The following is an 18,429-nucleotide window of genomic DNA, read 5'->3' on the forward strand; positions in this document are numbered from 1 at the left end:
ATGGCGGCGGAGGCTGCCGCAGCCGCAGGCGCCGCGCCGGTCTCCCCTCAGCCGGGCCGCTGCGCCTATTTCGTGGCGCGGAAAAGGCGCTTCTGCAAAATGGTGCCGGCCCAGGGCAGGCGCTTCTGCGGCGAGCACGGAGGCCGTGAGGTAGTCGCTTTGGAGGCGGAGGGCGGGGAGGAAAGAGAGAGAGAAATGGCCTCAGCTGGAGCTCGTTTCTCACCAGGCGACGTGGAGGCAGAGGGAGAGACTGGCAAATAGCTAGTTCGCTTTCGTTCTAATAAACAATGACTCTCCCCCCCAAAAAAAACCCACCATCAAATGACCAAAATAAAAACCACGCCGTCAATAAGGACCCCCTTCGTTCCAGCAACGAGGAAATGCGCTTTGCACGTGCTCAGAGGCATGGTGGTATGTTGCGACAGATCCACCACATGTTCAGTAGTTGCAGATTCCTCGTGGCTTCGTTTATTTCCATGCTGGATGAAGTCTTCATCTGTTGCAACACACACATATGCTTAGTTCTTCTTTAAATTAATATTTATAGTGGACGACTTGTAGGTAGTGTATCATTCCCAGGAGGAAAAAAACACACCCTATAAAACTGGAAACTGAAATCTGAAATTCTGTGCAATGCAATCCTTTACTCAACTGGGAAAGCAGGAGACTCTTAATCTCAGGGTTGTGTGTTGGAGTTGGGCAAAAGCTTCCCTGCATTACAGGGGGTTGGACTAGATGACCCTCAGGGTTCCTTCCAACTCTACAGTACTATAATTCTATGATGGCATTTTACCCAAAAGTAAGACCCATTGACTTCGATGGAACTTGCTGCCAGGTTATTGTGTATATAGGACAGCAGCCTGAAACATCAGGTCATAAAATAAAAAAAGCTTTCTCTTTTACACATGCTTTTAAGTAAAACTTGTTTCCAAGTAATGTTTTAAGGATTTGAGTCCAAACTGCACACCCCATTCTGTGAAAGCCGATTTTGATTTTGTATTCCGTTCCCGGGTGCTAAATGCAGTTTAGAGGACATAGTCAAGTCCACTGATCTCATTGGGGCCACTCTCTGTATAACATATAACAATACAGTCCATTGACTGCTAAAGTAAACACACAGTTTTAAAGTTAAAACTTTTTTTGCCACCCAGGAAGAAAATGGCAGGAAAAGAATTCCATGCCCTTTGGATCCGAAACAGTAAGCATGCTTAATAGATGTTTGCACGCTAACTTTTTGTTTTGAGAACCGTGAACACTGCTGCTAGTTTTCTGTCTGTTTCTGCTTTTAGTACTGTATATGAAGATCAGCTACAAAAACACTTGAAAAAGTGTAATTCAAGAGAGAAGCCAAAGCCTGTAAGTATACATCTAATGATTTGAATGAGTTAAACGGGGTTTATAATGGTGTCTTTTAAGCAAAGCTGCCTTCTGCAGTGATGTTACTGCCAGTCTTCCTTCTGATGGTTCTCTGGTGAGATAAAATCTATGTGGCTTTGTTTGGGTGGTGTTTTTATTACAGTTATGCAGACATGATTTATGGAGTACTGGGTTCTCTTAAAACTATGGATATAAAAGTCTAAGGCAGGCTCCTCTGAAGAGGTGGCCACTAAAGTTTAAAACGGAATAAGAAGAATGGCATCAAAAGAAAAATGGAAAGGGGATGGAGAAGCAATTCTTTCCGTGAACCTTTTAATGAAAGGCTAGGTAAAACCATATAAACATACTGAAAAAGTAATTGTATGTTGTCCTGCCATAATTAGATCCTAACATGATATTTGTTCCACGATTTAATTAAGGTCTACTATGCTCAAGATATTAATGCAGGACTGAAAGATACGACAGAGTTGCCAGGAGAGCAGGTGAATGATTAAATTTTAATATATGTTGTTTGTTGCAAATGATAAGCAGTTGCAATATGTTCTCTGGTGCAAGTATACTGCCTCTTGTAAGTGCACATTTTCTTGTGTGTCAGGCATGGTTCTGCAGCAAGATTTATTAGCCTAGAAGACAATCCAATGGGTTTAAACATTGATTTTAGTTGACCCGTATCTTAAACCTCAGTATAGAAAAAGCTGTTTCTTTGGTTTTGGTTTTGGACAGAATCATATGCTGCTGATCATTTGAGGCACCACACCCAAAGGGCCTTTGTTCAGATGACTGCATCCATCTTCTTATATGTGCCATTATCTTCTTCATCCATTGTTGCTGTGGCTGGCTCTAATGAAAAAGCCTAATCCTATGCATTTTTGCTCAGAAATATATCCCAATAAAATCATGGGAGCTTACCGGTACTTCCATGTAGATGCATGTAGGACTGGACTACAGGTGCTTATGAATCACACCAAGCAGGATCCAGTGATACCAGAAACAGCTATATATACGGCATATAAAAAAAGAGCACCAGGTAGGATGTAAGTGACAGTCGCCCAGACAACCAAGTTTCTAGATGTGTGTTCCCATTTACTAGGTACAGCTCTCCTCCTCAAGGCTTTCCATTCACTTCAATTAGAATGTGTAGACAGGCTGGGAGAATTGCACCATTATTGCTTCTGCATTCAATTCCCTTTTATTCTCCTTTGTCTAGTCACTACATTTCCTAATTGGAGAGAATTTGAGGATCATGCCCGGGGGATTCGTACATGATCCCTTCTCCTTGGTGACCAGCACCAGTCTAAGGGCAAAGAATAAACTTTGTATAAGTTTCCTTTTGTGTACCCTTCAGCAGGTACCGATTTCTGCGCTGTCTAAAGAAGAGTTGGAGGACTTAATTAGAAAGCTAAGAAGAGCAAGTAACTGTGAGTCTGTTTTATTTTACGTCGGGTGTTGAGGAAATAGAGTATTATAGAAATAATCCTAATGGTCAAAGCCTAATGTTTTTAGAATACAGTAGCACCTCGGCTTACGTTACCCTTGGGTAATGTAAACTTCGGGTTGTGAAAGCGGCAAACCCGGAAGTGTTTCGCTGCGCACACATGCGCAGAAGCACTCTACTGTGCACATTCACAGAAGCGGTCCTTCTGGTTGTGGAAACCTCGGGATCCGACCCGAGCTCCAGAACGGATCCCGTCCGCAACCAGAGGTACCACTGTATGTAAGGATGGAACTAGAAAACCTTTAAACACCGACTGTTTAAAATATTTTTGCTGTTCAAAATTGTGTACTCTCATATGGTTAGTAACTTGGTCACAGGAGGGGACAGTGTAGTGGGTCGATGGTGCTCACCTGACACCTCTGGTCAGTTGTGTTGCTGCTGTTTGCAAGGGATGGAGGGGCAAGGAGGCGGGGGCATTGCTATGGTGCAACTGCATTGACAGGGGTGCAGGATTTGCTGCATAAATGAGTTGGGCCCATGTGCCTCTTTTCCCCTCTCCATAAGCAGCAGTGGCACAACCTGTCGAGGTTGGGAGTTGCACAGGCCCATCATGCCATCCATTACCCTTCCGTCTACAAGATGTATTTACCTGGAAGGAGGTTCTTTGTGACTGCCTCAGTTGAAACTCAGGCAAAGGATAATAATGCTTTTCGTCTTCAGGTATAAATTATGTACTTAAGGACCAAATCCTCTCTCACCAAGCTTTACAAGAGGCCTTGAGTGATCCCCAAAATGGAGAGGTGGCTTTTAAGCATTTGAAACAACAGGTGAGTACTCTTAGTGGTAAATACTGACTAGCAAAACTTTCTTTTAAATTTCTGGTTGATAAATGTCTTCGAAGTGTTAGCATATCTATATATTTTTTTCTGAAATTGCTCTGTGCTTTATGGAGCTTTCATTTACATTTGTTTGTAATGAGTTTGGACATTAAATAAACCCGTGAAATTCTTTAAAAAGTAGATGCCCAAAGAAAATGCTCATAGTATTAAGTAAGCAGAAATCAAAAATAGGTTTGGCTGCAATTTCACCAACTTTTTTTGGTGCGTGGGTATGCATTTGCAAAGCAAAGGAACTGTTGTAGGTACAACACACACACACACCACAACCTGTTCTGTTGGCTACACTGCTTTCAAGCCTAATTTCAGCAAGAAGAGGGCCTCTGTGGGTGCATGTCATTGTGGGTGCCACATAGATGACCCCCCTGCATGGAATTACCAGAATATGCTCAAAATAACAATGCAATAATTTAATCCTGCAATCCATTAGTATGGGCAGAATCAGAAGCAGCATTTTAGTAGGTGCTATGGAAAATTCTTCTGATTGTTACGTTGATGATAGTAGAGAGAATTGATTTCGCTGAGCTGATAAATAATCTTTTGACATCTGTAGGCTTCTATATTAGGTAACATGGAAAGACTGCATTTGCTTGAACCTGGCAACTGTTTTGTTGAATTTGGAGCGGGACGAGGAAAGCTGTCCCACTGGGTGGATATAGCCTTACAAGATTCTAAAGATGTGCATTTTCTTCTTGTTGAAAGAGCAACTACTAGGTTCAAGGTAAGGCAGTATTGCAAGCCTTATAACCCCACCCCCCACCCCCAGGGGAAGCCAACTCAAGGGTTTTTTGTTTCTGGTTTTTGTTTTTTTTACAAAAAATAAGATTATCAATAAAAAAGTAAGGCCAAATCTAAACTTGTCTGTTTTAAAGTCTTGCCAATAACAACATTGCAGCAGGGGAAAAAAAATACTGAAATTGTTACTGAACATTTTTTTATTTCATTTGTGAAATATAACTGGAATTTGCCAAGTAACTCTTTTAGGAGGCAATTACTTCATAAATCTTTCTTGTTGTTTTTTCACAGGTAGATGGTAAGCATAGAAAAAATTGCTTTGAAAGGCTTCAAGTCGATATCCAGCATTTGTGTTTAAGTAAGTTGCTCATTCATTTAACATATGCTTCAGTTTGACAGTAATCATTCTTTATGAACTCTGTGAAAGACAGTGCAGAAAAAACCCCTGGTGATTTTAGAAACAGTTAAAGCAGGATCAGTCCTACTAAACTGAGATTTGAGAACAAGTGTGGTGCAAGAGCTAGAGAACAGGATTTCAGTGGCAAGATTTTATATACTGTTAGGTATATAAATACAACTTTTCAAATCCATTACTAGACACTCCCCATTTGTATTCCTTAAGTGTTAATAATCACAAAGCAGGTCAGATACACAAATCGATCAGAGTGTTTCAGTTTCATGTGCATTACTCTGTACATTTGGATTGCCATCAGTGAACTAACTTCAGATTAGTCCTCTGTATATTATTTTTAGAATATTTGTTTGTGGCTAAATGCATTGCACTGAAAAACTTGAAGGCACTGTATCCAAATACAGTGGTACCTCGGTTTTCATACACAATCCGTTCTGGAAGACCGTTCAACTTCCGAAACGTTCGAAAACTGAGGTGCAAAGAGCGGTCTGCCAATTAAATAGAGAAAATTGTGAAAAACAACAGATACACACAGCGGAAGCCATTAGACTTCCAAGGCACGTTTGAAAACGGAAGCATTTACTTCCGGGTTTTTGGCGTTCGAAAACCGAAACGTTCAACGACGGAGACATCCGAAAACTGAGGGTACCACTGTATAAAACTTGATACATTTGACTAGGAATGTGTGTTTGAATTGTTTGGCATCCTTGACCAGCTTACTAAAGGGGTTGGAATAGGGCTATTGCCATCACATCCTTATTGCTTATGGGTTTCCCAGAGCTGGCTTCAAAAGAGCTTGTGAGATGGGCTTTTGATTTGATTTACTTATGTTGTTAGATTTGATACTCTTATGTCCTACTGTGCTCTTTTTTTGGTAATCTTTCTTTTAAAAACCTTTCATCACAGTGTCTCTGGCTGCTCTGTGGTTGGACCAACATGTAATTTGTATGTAAAAGCATACGATTTTCAGTTTTGATTTTCTTCTGATTGCTTGATGCACGTGTGTGTCTGCAGCGGTCAGAAGCATGCTGGCTGGGGTTCTCTCTTTCAGATAAGGTCCCCGTTCTTGTGAAAGAGAAGCTGCCTGTGATAGGAATTGGAAAACATGTTTGTGGTGCGGCAACAGGTACAAGACTGTCCTAGTTGGTGAAGAGAGAGGTGTTTGAACTATACAGCGAGAAGTTATCGCTGATTAAAATCACACAAGCCCCAAAGGGTCACATGACTTGGCGCAGGCTTTGACTTTATTCTGAGAATCAGTATGTCATCATCTCTCCTTGGTATATAGCTGAACACGTTGCATCTGCTTAAAAATATTCACGGAAATACAATGTAAGGCCTTGTTTCCCAAATTTGAGTCTCCAGCTGTTTTCAAACTACAATTCCCATTATCCCTATCTTGCTCACTAGGGATGGTGAGAGTTGTAGTCCAAAAACAGCTGGGGACTCAGGTTTGGGAAACACTGATAAGGTAACAAAATAAAGGAGATTAAAGCAAGTTAATAGAACTTACCAAACCCTTTCATAAATAATTGTTGTACTTATTAAGCTGCAAACCTTCTTACACTTAACTTGGGAGTTGGAGTCCTGTTGGGTTGGGCTGCTAAGTAAGAATATAGCTTGAAAATGTTGTACCATAAATATGGCACATCTGTTACGAACCAAGTTTTTTAACGGTTGTGGATGGAATCAGGTAAAATGATGGTTCAGACATCAGAAGAACATGACGTAAATGTTATAACCTATACATTATTTCTATTGCTCTTTGAAGCAGCCACAATTCAAACAATACTTTTGTGTTCACAGATCTTGCTTTGAGATGCTTAGTTGAAACATACGCAAAACTCTGCGAAGGCGAAAAGGAGAGCCCTGCACCTAAACGCTTTAAGAGCAATGAAACCAACATAACTTCTAATAATTCTGGTGAATTGCATGGCAAGCCTATAGCAGACAGCTGGAGCCCTGTGGCTGGAGTTGTTATTGCCCTGTGTTGCCATCATAGATGTGACTGGAAGCATTACGTAGGCCAAGACTTCTTCAAAAAAGTAGGACTTGGGGCGATGGAATTCAATTATTTTAAAAGGATGACAAGCTGGGCCACTTGTGGCATGAGAGAAACTGCAAGGAAAAGCTATGCAACTCATACAAAGAATGAAGAACAAACCAATGAGACAGAAGAACATGACCAAGATGAATACAATTTGGATAGCCTGCAAGGGTACGTGATCCTTTTCAGCACAACAGATTATTGAAATAAATAGGTTTTAACATTCTGCATTTGATACTCTCTCAGATATGTAAATTAGGAGTATTATTTTCCCTTCCAAAATGTATTTTGTAATTTGTTGCAACCTACAAGATTTTAAAGTAGATCCAAGTCCACAAAGGTAAATTTGTTGGTCTTTAAGGTACTGTATGACTTTTAAGGAATTCTTAAGTCACCCATTTGCATTACAATGCTCTAAATCTGATGTCCTGATTCCTTGAGATGTTACAATTGCTGTATTTAAAAATATTTTTTCCTTCTGGTTTTAGGCTGTTAACCACTGAGGACCGAAAGCAGATAGGTCAGCTTTGCAAACTGTTGATTGATCATGGTCGGATCGAATATTTACAGCAGAGAGGGTATGAAGCTATGTTGCAGCACTATACAGATCTCAGCGTGTCCTTAGAAAATGTACTCTTGACAGCTGTGCCATGTCAGTCTTCATTAACCCCCTCAACTGCTTAAAAGCAAGAGGACTTTAGAAAATACTGGACACACAGTCTGCAGAACATGCCTCCTCTTCTAACATCCAGTATAGAGCTTACCAAATAGCTAGAGGTTTGTATAGCCTCCTCTGGAACCAGAAGAAAGGAAACATCAACTTCTTCTTCACTGAGAGAACGCCTTTGTTTGGAAGACATATTCTTGTGAACTTCCAGTAACAGTGAAAACTCAGAGTGGAAAAGATTATTTTTTTTACTTTTCATTGACAGCAGCACCAGCTAGCATACCACCTTCCATGTTTTCTGAAAGAGAAAATATTTAATGGAAGAAATCTACATGCCAAGAAACTTACATTAAAATAATAATACTGTCAACTTATTTATAATCCTATCTGTTCACCATATCTTTTTGAAAGGTTTTTTTAAAACAAGTTTTTATACTGTTTGCATTATGTGCTTGCATAGAATTAAAGTACTTAGCTGAAGCCTGTTGAGTATTTTTCCCCCTGCCAATGGACTAAATTAAATTATACCTTACATGTAACACATAGTTTACTTTTTCACATGTTTATGTTTTTTCTTTTAAAATAGCAGCTAGAGGCTCCCACATCGGAACTGGGATTGCATTGCACAGAGAGTGAGCATTGAACCCTTTCTCCTGTGCAGTGAAAACCCTTATTTCTGAAGCTGTAATTTGCCTCAAGAAGGGGTGATTTTTCACCGGAGCTTTCATAGCTGTTTCCCCTTAGAAAATCTTACACTACAGGGGGGTGAGGCAGGAAAAATTAGATAGCACATGCAAACATGTTGACAAATCTAGTAATATATTAGTGTTTCCCAGCCTGCCTTGACAGCCCAGAGAGAAATGCCTTTGTTATTTTTTAAAAGTAGTGCCAACAATCTTAAGAAGGAATATATTTCCACCCTGAGGAAGACTAAAGATTAGAAAGTAAAAGATCACAAGGTTGCATCACTTGAAAATATGTCCTTAGCATTTGGTCGCTGAATTCAAATATAACTTTTATTTTAATGGTATAAAGATACCTTTTCTGCTGAGCGACTCCTGAATGTATGCATGCATGAACTGAAGGCCATACAGTTCCTGTTCCTCCTCCTCTTCAGGATTCTCACAAGGGGGTAGTGTTACCTCCAACTTCAGTGGATTGTCTCTGAAGTTGACGAATCTAGTAATGCATTAGAGAGAAATTCAAAAAGCAAGAGCTGTTTCAGGCCTTAAAATCTAATCCTCAGGTGAAATGGTTTGCAGCGAAGTTTACTGGAGTAGTATGTGCTCTTTGAAACCTTATTGGACTGCTTCCTCCACAATATTAAGGCAGCGGTGTGGTTTTGTGTGTTTGCCTATGAATATGAACATTACAGACACAGCGATTGTTTTCCTCTCACCTCAGCTCCGTCATGTCCTTTAGGCAGGCAGGAATATCTTGGAGCTTGTTGCTGGTAAGAACAAGCGTGCTCAGATTTTTCAGGTTACGAATGGATTCGGGTAAATGAGTTATTTCATTCCTTTGGAGCCACAAAGTGTGTAAGTTTTCAGCTCTGTGAAGTCAAGCAGATACCTTAATTATGAAGAAAACCACTTGGATTTCTTTACCCCCTGTAATTCTTCATTGTAGTGGTAGTAATGAAGGCTGAGCATGGAGTGCTATGAGCAATTTCTCTGTGGTATTCGATTACGGAATCTCTGGCAGCTAGCTGAGGATAAATACTGTTTTTTTCGCTCCATAAGACGCACTTTTTTCTTCCTAAAAAGTAAGGGGAAGTGTCTGTGCGTCTTATGCAGTGAAAGTGTGGTCCCTGGAGCCAAATTGCCCAGGGGCAAAAAGCAGATCATGCTTTTTTTTTTTTTTTTTTTTTTGGAAAGAGGGAAGTGGGTGTTGAAACAAAGCCGCTAATCGGCAAACGATCGGGAGCGAGATAAGGGATGCTAGCAATAAAGGAGGCTGCCTGGGAGTGGGGAGGTAAAGACAGCAAACTTGCAAGGAGAGGAAACAGACTAAAGCAATGAGGAGAGAAATTAGAAGAAAAGGAGGAGCAAAAAATGCTCCAGCTAAGGAAAAGACAGTAAGGCAAACAAGAGGAAAGGGAGTGCTGAAAGAAAGCAGCTGATTGGTAAGGGATTGGGGAGGGAGATAAGGGAGCTAGAGATAAAGGAGGCTGTCTGAGGCGGGGGAGGTAAAAGCCCATGGATCCTCAGGATTTTTACATTGGGTCACACCAAATTTACCATCAGATCACATAGCATGTCCATGGCTACAGCCTGCACCAAAAAAACCACGTACCCACTGTTTCGTGGGGCTGCAATGGTGCAAAAATGTGGTTACAAAGCACAGATCCACATGGATCCCTAGGATTTTTGCATTAGGTAAAGGTAAAGGGACCCCTGACCATTAGTTCCAGTCGTGGCCGACTCTGGGGTTGCGGTGCTCATCTCGCTTTATTGGCCGAAGGAGCCGGCGTATAGCTTCCGGGTCATGTGGCCAGCAAGACTAAGCCGCTTCTGGCGAACCAGAGCAGCGCACGGAAACGCCGTTTACCTTCCCGCTGGAGCGGTACCTATTTATCTACTTGCACTTTGACATACTTTCGAACTGCTAGGTTGGCAGGAGGAGGGACCGAGCAACGGGAGTTCACCCCGTCGTGGGGATTCGAACCGCCGACCTTCTGATTGGCAAGTCCTAGCCTCTGTGGTTTAACCCACAGCGCCACCCGCATCCCCTGGGTCACCCCAAATTCAGCATCAGATCACATAGCGTGTCCCATGGCTACAGCCTGCACCAAAAAAATCACGCACCCACTGTTGCCTGGGGCCGCGATGGCGCAAAAACGTGGCTACAAAGCACGGATCCACATGGATTCTCAGGATTTTTGCATTGGGCTACCCCAAACTCACAATCAAATCATACGTCTTGTGGCCACAGCATGAACCACAAAAATCATATATCCACTGTTTCATTCAGAATATTTTTTTCCTTGTATTCCTCCTCTAAAAACTAGGTGCATCTGACAATATGAAACCATTAGTTTGAATTGGGGGAGGGTAAACCCTTGCAATAGTAACTAACTATAGCGTTTCCAGAGGAGAATATGCCGCCCCCAAAGTTAGACAGTCATGCCAAAATTCTTTTGTCATTCACCTGTTCACCCCTCTCTGCACAACTCACAAAGGGGGCTTCTATGATCCTCATCAATGTATGAGCCTGAACTGCTAGCTTGGTTTGCACACCCTTATATTTAAGGACTCACCTGGTAGTCATAAGCATTCAGAATTTCATGCATGTAACTGAATAGGCTGGTGGAGAAAGAATGGGCAACTTGGTTTCTCTGCTGGCTGCAGAGGAAACAAAGCCTGTTTTGTCCCATGACCAGCAAGGACTTGTTTGCTTTAGGATAAATGGTACAACAATATAGCTTGCCTATACTGCAATATATTTCAGTTTTTACTATCTGGGTAACAAGACATTTCATTTCAGTAAACTTTGATTGTTACCAATAAATACTGGAAAGCGGCAGGAATTTCCCCAAGGTTTGTAATTTACCTGTCCAGATCCCCAGGGATTTCTGTAATTTTGTTGCTCCCCAAGTCTAACCATTCCAGGTTTGGCATATCCAGGATGACTGATGGGAAGGTGGTGAACTGATTCATACTCAGATCTAGGTGATAAAGCTTCTTCATGTTGCTGAGCTGGTAAAAACGCATAAGTATCTCAGTGATAACAACTTTATGAAGCATGCCGTGGGCTATAAACACTGAGGAAGCGTTGGATCCAATTTTGGGCTCTTCTGTGCAATAAACCAGTAGTGCCTCTCCCTATCCCCCACCACATGAGGTGGGAGAGATCAGAGGAGATACCTGGACATAAATCATGTTGCTTCTGTCATCTTTAATCCATCCTCCCCATTGATCTTTGAAAGGAAAGCAGAAGTATAGGGTCCTAAGCATTGTACCACGTGTGCAGGACTTAGCTCAGCAGGTATCAGGAGTGAGCCAGCAGTAAACCACACCATGCAAGCTGGAGTTAATGCTTTATTAGCAAGAACACAGTCTGCACAGACGTGGCAGAGAGGCCTCATGAGCACAGCAGCTCATCCCTGGTAGGTCTTGCCCCATAGTTCAGTTGCCAAGACTGAATGTTCCTGCCTTCTCTTGCTTTTCCCAAGCAATTGGAGACTGCTGTGTGAAGTCAATCTCTCCTCTGCCCTTTTCATGCCTCTCTTGGTTCTGGGAAAGGGGAGGGGAGCAGGAGGGAGAGACACTCCGAGGACCTTCTGGCGGTTCCCTCACTGCGAGAAGTGTGGTTACAGGGAAGAAGAAGAAGAAGAGTTTGGATTTGATATCCCGCTTTATCACTACCCAAAGGAGTCTCAAAGCGGCTAACAGTCTCCTTTCCCTTCCTCCTCCACAACAAACACTCTGTGAGGTGAGTGGGGCTGAGAGACTTCAAAGAAGTGTGACTAGCACAAGGTCACCCAGCAGCTGCATGTGGAGGAGCGGAGACGCGAACCCAGTTCCCCAGATTATGAGTCTAGCACTCTTAACCACTACACCACACTGGGAACCAGGCAGAGGGCCTTCTCGGTAGTAGCACCCGCGCTGTGGAACGCCCTCCCATCAGATGTCAAGGAAATAAACAACTATCTGACTTTTGGAAGACATCTGAAGGCAGCCCTGTTTAGGGAAGTTTTTAAATGTTGGATGTTTTATTGTGTTTTTAATATTCCGTTGGGAGCCTCCCAGAGTGGCTGGGAAAACCCAGCCAGATTGGCGGGGTATAAATAATAATAATAATAATAATAATAATAATAATAATAATGGCTCTTCACCAGCCTGACTCATTTCTGCCTCTTGGACTCCTTCCCCAGCTTCTTGATTCTGGACTTCTCTCTGACACAGACTCTCCCAGTTCACTAAACCCTGTTACCTCCTCAGCTTCCAACACCTCTTCCCAGTCTTCTCCTTCAGCCCACTAAAACATCCTCCCACCACCACTCCCCGGGCTCTGAGCCTTCTTCCCTTGGTGGTTCCCCAACTGCTTCCTCCCACCTGTGTCCAACGAGGCCATAGACAAAGGTCTGACCTTACTTGTGCCATTGCCAGCTAAGCTCAGCCACCTACTTGAGAAGAATCATATCTAAATCAGTGGCACCAGGCTACGTGTCGGATATAGTCAGGCAGGCAGCTTACTCTTGAATCTAGTCCAGTATACAATACGGTAAGAAAGATGAGCCACAACAAAGGGCCTACAGAGCAGGTGCCAGAGTGACCAGTGGGATATGCTTGTTCAATAAATAAATCGGCCCTGTTTCTATAGCAATGGCTCGTTTGTTCTCTTTCTCCGTTTGACTTTGTATCATAAGCACATAAGCCTGCGGGCGTTGTGCAAACAGTATGAAAGGGCCAACACAGAGTCCCAAGATATTTTGGTAGAGTGACAAGGGAAAACCAAGCCTGAGAATTTCCGCAAGGAAATGTAACACACAAACGGCTGCAGAGCGAGCTAAGCAGAGCCATGTCAAACATTACAAAACGGAACGAGGAAGTAGAAGCATGAGTAACCTCTCTGGAAATAATGAATCTCCTTGCAATAAAATCAAGAGGATAATAAACAAATCATTAGTGCTGCCCCCTTGAACCGCTTTGGCTGCAACATTTAGGATGCTGTCCTAAGCATGCTTACTAAGGAAGAATCTCCATTCAACACAGTGGGGCTTACTCCCGAGTAAACGTGCATAGGCTCGTGCTGTTGTGTCCTATGCCATCTTATAACAGGCTTCCCACCTTCTCACAAATACAAAAGGAAAATCTCTTTCTACTGTGGAACATGCATGCATTATCTTTTAAAATTATGTTTCTCCTTCAGAACTATTGTTCGACGTGCCGATGCATGCAGAGTTAACCAATGGTAAATCAGTTAATCAACCGAGATTCCGTTAATCGGTCAAGAGCCCTAATTGTACAATGGAATGTGATACTAGGTGATAGCTCAAAATGGTAGCCCTCGCACGAGATCCTTGGGATCTGTCGTTGAGCTAACTATTGGACAGTGGTTGTTCAGCAGTGTCTTTATGATGCTGTACATGCAGTTACTGCAATTTTGACCATTAAAAGGCTTCCACAATTGGGCAAACTGTGACAGTTACATTAAATCCACTCTCGCAAGTGGTGTCTCCATGTTGGTGCCACCTGGTTGCAAGGGAAGGGAAGGGCTAAGTTGGCACATGGTGAAGGAATAGATTCCACATTGGTTACACTGGTATAAAAATGGTAATCGTAAACAAGTCCCTTGTCACCCTTGTGATCAAAGAAACAGAGAGAATATGGTCTTTCCAAACCTGATGGGGAAGGTCACAGATGTCTCTGTTCACTGCCAGCTCCAGTCTTTCTAAGCTGACACAGTTGCTTAGCTCTTTAGGAACAGATTTAATTTTATTGTAACTGAGGATCAGCTCTTGGAGATTTGACAACTGGCCTGCAAAAGTTACGAATGAAACAAAAATGGGTGATAATGTTCACTTGTTAAAAGCTTATTTTCCAACACATAGCTCTCAGTTTGCATTTCTTAGTGCAGAAAGTATTGATCTGATGTGTAGATATCTTTCCTATTCTAATTCATTCAAGAGGGTTCTGGAAGCTTCTCTGTATGAAAGAAGCTTAATGTTGTTTGGGTTATACCTTCTGGGAAGCTGGTTTGAACTGATTCTCTTATCTCTTCCAATTAAGGTCAAGCTGACTATAAATATAGGCCAGAAGGAGCCTGGGTTTTACTTTATTTCTCTATCTCTCTTCCTTCTGGTGTGGTGTTCTGTACATAGTATGCTTAGTGCTAAGGTTTATTATGAGTTAAGTTTATAAGCTTTTGTAAGCGCTGCAACTGGATTTCTTATGGACCGTGCCAATCCTGAATGTACTGGATTTGTGACCATTATGCTCATTTGCCTTCAGCACAAGTAAAGCTCTGCTGGATGAAGTACTATTGCCTCTGGTCTGGGTTTTTTTGGGAAATTCTGCTACATGTTTTAAGGCAGGCATGTCCAAAGTCTGTTTTGGGGGCCTAATTCAGCCCACCAGTCAATTTAATCCAGCCCCCATGGCAGTATCTGTCCTGGGGTAAAATCTTAAAAAACCTCAGGAACCTCAATCCTAAAAAAACCTCAATAACTTTGGGGGTAAAATTGTAAAAAAAGCTGAACAACTTTGGTCGGCCCTCACACATGTTCACTTCATCAAATCTGGCCCTCTTTGAAAAAAGTTCGGGCACCCCTGTTTTAAGGTTTTCCTCCACACATACAACAATAGCATCCTCTGGAAAAAACCCAGATGAAGACATCAAGAAGGTGGATGCTTTGGAGGGGCCATCTCTGATAGATTTTGAAGGCTCTCTCAATTTTATCTTCAAGACTGTGGAAGTGTTAAGTTGGGTCCACCTCCACAGAGACCATACAGGAAGGCCCTCTCTGTAGGAAGCTATTCCAACAGGAATCCCAATTTATTATTACTTTATCTGACTTGTATACCACTTTATATTTCAAGCAACCTCAGAATTATTTACGTTTCAGCAAAAATCAACAGACGGTGCATTTTAAGCAAACAGTAGTACCTCGGGTTACAGACGCTTCAGGTTACAGACTCCGCTAACCCAGAAATAGTACCTTGGGTTAAGAACTTTGCTTCAGGATGAGAACAGAAATTGCCGGGAGGCGGCAGGAGGCCCCACTGGCTAAAGTGGTACCTCAGGTTAAGAACGGACCTCCAGAACGAATTAAGTTCTTAACCCAAGGTACCACTGCATTCTTTTCGACGGGATAAATGTTGCTGTGCAAATTCCTGCATTCCTGACTCAGAAGCAGCTATAAGGTTTCATGGTTCAACTCACCGATTTCCCTAGGAATTTCTGCAATGGAATTTCGAGACAGATCTAGAACAATGAGACTCTGAAAGCGACCGATGAATTGAGGGATTTTAACCAGACCAGTTCTGTGAAGTTGCCATTCCTGGAGGTGGTTCAGTTTCAGTAAGCAAGAAGGCAGAGTCTAAATTTGCATGAGACGAAACAAGAGGGAGATGTCACTTATCATGCCAGATGAACAATGACAATAATCCAATCAGTTTGGTGCCAAATAAGACCAGGAACCAATGCAGAACATATATAGCAAATGAACGGGTACTAAGAGATTTTTGTTTATGCCTATGTAGTTTTGACACCTTTAATAATCCAGTACAAAAAATATGGGTAAAAACACTGTTTACAATTTCCAAGATTCGGGGGGCGGGGGGAATAAAAATAGTAAGCATTCAGTATGCTAACATAGACTGGATTTCAATACTGTATATTAAAGTCTATAAAATGCCAGAGAGCTCCATTTCAACCCAAACCCTCATTACCCACCGCTCTCTGTATAATAACTACATTTGTAGTCATTGTACATTGTTTGCCATATTTATTTATTTTATTTATTGAATTTATATGCCGCCTTATAGGTTTCAGGATGGACGCAGGTGGCGCTGTGGGTTAAACCACAGTGCCTAGGACTTGCTGATCGGAAAGTCAGTGGTTCGAATCCCCGCGACGGGGTGAGCTCCTGTTGCTCGGTCCCTGCTCCTGCCAACCTAGCAGTTCGAAAGCACGTCAAAGTGCAAGTAGATAAATAGGTACCGCTTCAGCGGGAAGGTAAACGGCGTTTCCGTGCGCTGCTTTGGTTCGCCAGAAGCGGCTTAGTCATGCTGGCCACATGACCCGGAAGCTGTACACCGGCTCCCTCAGCCAATAAAGCAAGATGAGCGCTGCAACCCCAGAGTTGGTCATAACTGGACCTAATGGTCAGGGGTCCCTTTACTTTTACCTATAGGTCTCAGGGCAGTTCACAGAACAAAATCAGAATATAAAACCACATAGTATATTGTTATGAGTCCAGCAACTAATGGGCAACCAGTAGCTTAACAAAAGGGAAGAATTGTTACTTGATGGCTTAATCTCTCTCCCTCTTGCTCTTGGGCTGTCTCACCCATCAGGTTTTGGGGAAGGTGTTGTGATTCTGATTGTCACTTTCCTCTGGCTCAAGAGACTCCAGCTTAGAAGCCCAACTGCAACCCGTCTCCTCCATCCCATTGGACCCAATGACTGCCGAAGCAGGCTGAGAGGAAGGTATTCCTCACACCGAAGATGAGACTCGCTATTGAAACAGAGCGATGGCTCCTGTTCCAGGCTGAGGGCGACTGTCGCTGAAGCAACATCAGAGCTCTGCTCTCATGAAGTCTTCAGCCTGAGCCTAGCATGGAGCTGTCTAGGGTACTCCCCTGCTTGGCTGAAAAGTCAGCATTCACAGCAGAATAGGACAGAGAGACCATTAGAAGCAATCTGCAGCTCGAGAGCATCTGATGGAGAGAGAATGAAACTGGAAGCTGGGTTAGGGAGCTGCGGGGAGCTCAGCACTGTTGATGTGGAAATTTTATGCAGGGTTAGTGGCTGTGCTTTTGGAAGCCTGTGTATTTCCAATGTGCTTCTGTATATTAAAATCTGATATTATAAAGGCACACGTCTCCAAGTACGCATACTAATCCAAAAGAAATGAAGCCTATTGTCCCTGGAACTCTCCTCCTCTAAGAAGAGAGGAGCATATAACAATAGATTCAATCAGTCTTACCCAACATGGTGCCCTCTGGATGTTTTGGACTACAATTCCCATCAGCTTCAGCCAGCATGGACAATTGTCAGGGATGATGGGAGTTGTAGTCCATAATATTGGCACAGCTTGGATTAAACTGATGAAGTGGAGCACTGAAGCCGGGATAACAATGTGAAATGTTTTGTTAGCAGCACCATGCAAACAATACCTTCCATTCTTCTTGTTCAATCTTTAAAACAGCCCTTCCATCTTCTGTGATAACTTTTTCTTTGAGCTTGGCCAAACTGACTCTCTCTTCCCAAACAAGCGTCAGCCTAGAAATAGGTTGTAACATATTTAATATATAGAAGGGCTTTTTCTGGGATGAGGCCCTGACTCTCTGTCTTCCATATTATTAGTTTTCAGACATCAACCGAAGATATTTTGAATTACCTAAAGTATTACAGTTTGATAACAAGATGCTTAATTCTCAGAAGCAATATGAGTCGGTGTTCCATTGTTTTTGAAATGTAATTTTTAGCTCATACACGTTTTGACTGATGTTTGGTGCATTTTGCTTTCTGCTTGCTGTCTATTGCCATGAGCTCCTTTGGAGTATCAGGGTATTCATAAATACCCTAAATAAACCAACAGATCTGGCCTTCAAAGGAGATAGTTCAACTTAATATGTTGCTCCCAATGAAGCTAGGAAATCAATTTCTAAATTGTTTTTTTGGAGAAACTCAAGTCGTATTGAGAACCTACCTCTCTGCAGACCTCTGACTGAATGCCTTTTGCTTTCGAAGCTCTTCACTGATTTTCTGGATCCTGACTTCCCAAAGTGCCTTAACAGCTGTAAACGTGCCGACACAAACTGACGTTTCAGTCATGGCCCTTCCACCTCCCGGTTCAGTGTCTGGTTTCATTTTTCTGCATCACTGTCGCATACAGGGGTGTCACACATAAAAGAGGAAAACCTGGCGAGACCTTCAGTGTTAAGAATCATTGATCCCTGCTAACTTTCAGTAATAATAATAAAAAACAATGTACAATGAAAGTGAGGGGGTTCCACAGCCTAAAATGATCATAGCCTCCTTTGCAGGCCTATGTAGTCAAGCAGACAAAAAGAGGAGAGGCGAGTTATTTATTTATTTTGGACAAAGCCAATCTCACAATTGCTCAGCGATCACAAGCCGTTTCAAAAGCCTGCTCCCATTTTTAGCCACAAAGCAAACAGATCAACA

The 18,429-nt window shown here is 42.4% G+C and overlaps 2 protein-coding genes across 5 annotated transcripts in view; one reads left to right on the forward strand and one right to left on the reverse strand.

The window, feature by feature from the left end:
- On the forward strand, positions 1 to 8,049 carry TRMT13 (tRNA methyltransferase 13 homolog; the record flags this gene model as incomplete). Of its 3 annotated transcripts, none has more annotated exons than XM_081008724.1 (11): positions 1 to 150; positions 1,152 to 1,198; positions 1,290 to 1,356; positions 1,797 to 1,859; positions 2,723 to 2,795; positions 3,533 to 3,639; positions 4,262 to 4,429; positions 4,735 to 4,801; positions 5,907 to 5,981; positions 6,662 to 7,073; positions 7,391 to 8,049. In XM_081008724.1, 11 exons carry the CDS (start codon positions 1 to 3, stop codon positions 7,584 to 7,586), a joined length of 1,425 nt encoding a protein of 474 aa, XP_080864850.1. In that variant the 3' UTR covers positions 7,587 to 8,049. The 3 variants fall into 3 exon arrangements, with proteins under 3 accessions (XP_080864850.1, XP_080864851.1, XP_080864852.1); XM_081008725.1 differs by having other exon boundaries at positions 2,726 to 2,795; XM_081008726.1 differs by lacking the exon at positions 1,797 to 1,859.
- LRRC39 (leucine rich repeat containing 39) overlaps positions 7,800 to 18,429 on the reverse strand; it is a 10,823-nt gene continuing 193 nt past the window's right edge. The window contains exons 2-9 of one of the 2 annotated variants that reach the window (XM_081008781.1): positions 17,951 to 18,115; positions 17,415 to 17,520; positions 15,457 to 15,613; positions 13,916 to 14,052; positions 11,122 to 11,267; positions 8,969 to 9,121; positions 8,609 to 8,748; positions 7,800 to 7,867 (exon numbers count right to left, since the gene is read on the reverse strand). In XM_081008781.1, the coding sequence (XP_080864907.1) occupies positions 7,818 to 7,867; positions 8,609 to 8,748; positions 8,969 to 9,121; positions 11,122 to 11,267; positions 13,916 to 14,052; positions 15,457 to 15,613; positions 17,415 to 17,520; positions 17,951 to 18,111 (1,050 nt within the window). In that variant the 5' untranslated portion in view covers positions 18,112 to 18,115 and the 3' untranslated portion in view covers positions 7,800 to 7,817. Of the gene's footprint in view, positions 7,868 to 8,608; positions 8,749 to 8,968; positions 9,122 to 11,121; positions 11,268 to 13,915; positions 14,053 to 15,456; positions 15,614 to 17,414; positions 17,521 to 17,950; positions 18,124 to 18,429 lie in introns of both variants that reach the window. The other variant, XM_081008782.1, reaches the window with a different exon arrangement.

This window comes from Podarcis pityusensis, assembly GCF_964106645.2.
Source record: "Podarcis pityusensis genome assembly, chromosome: 6".
In the NCBI taxonomy this organism is placed as follows: Eukaryota; Metazoa; Chordata; class Lepidosauria; order Squamata; family Lacertidae; genus Podarcis; species Podarcis pityusensis.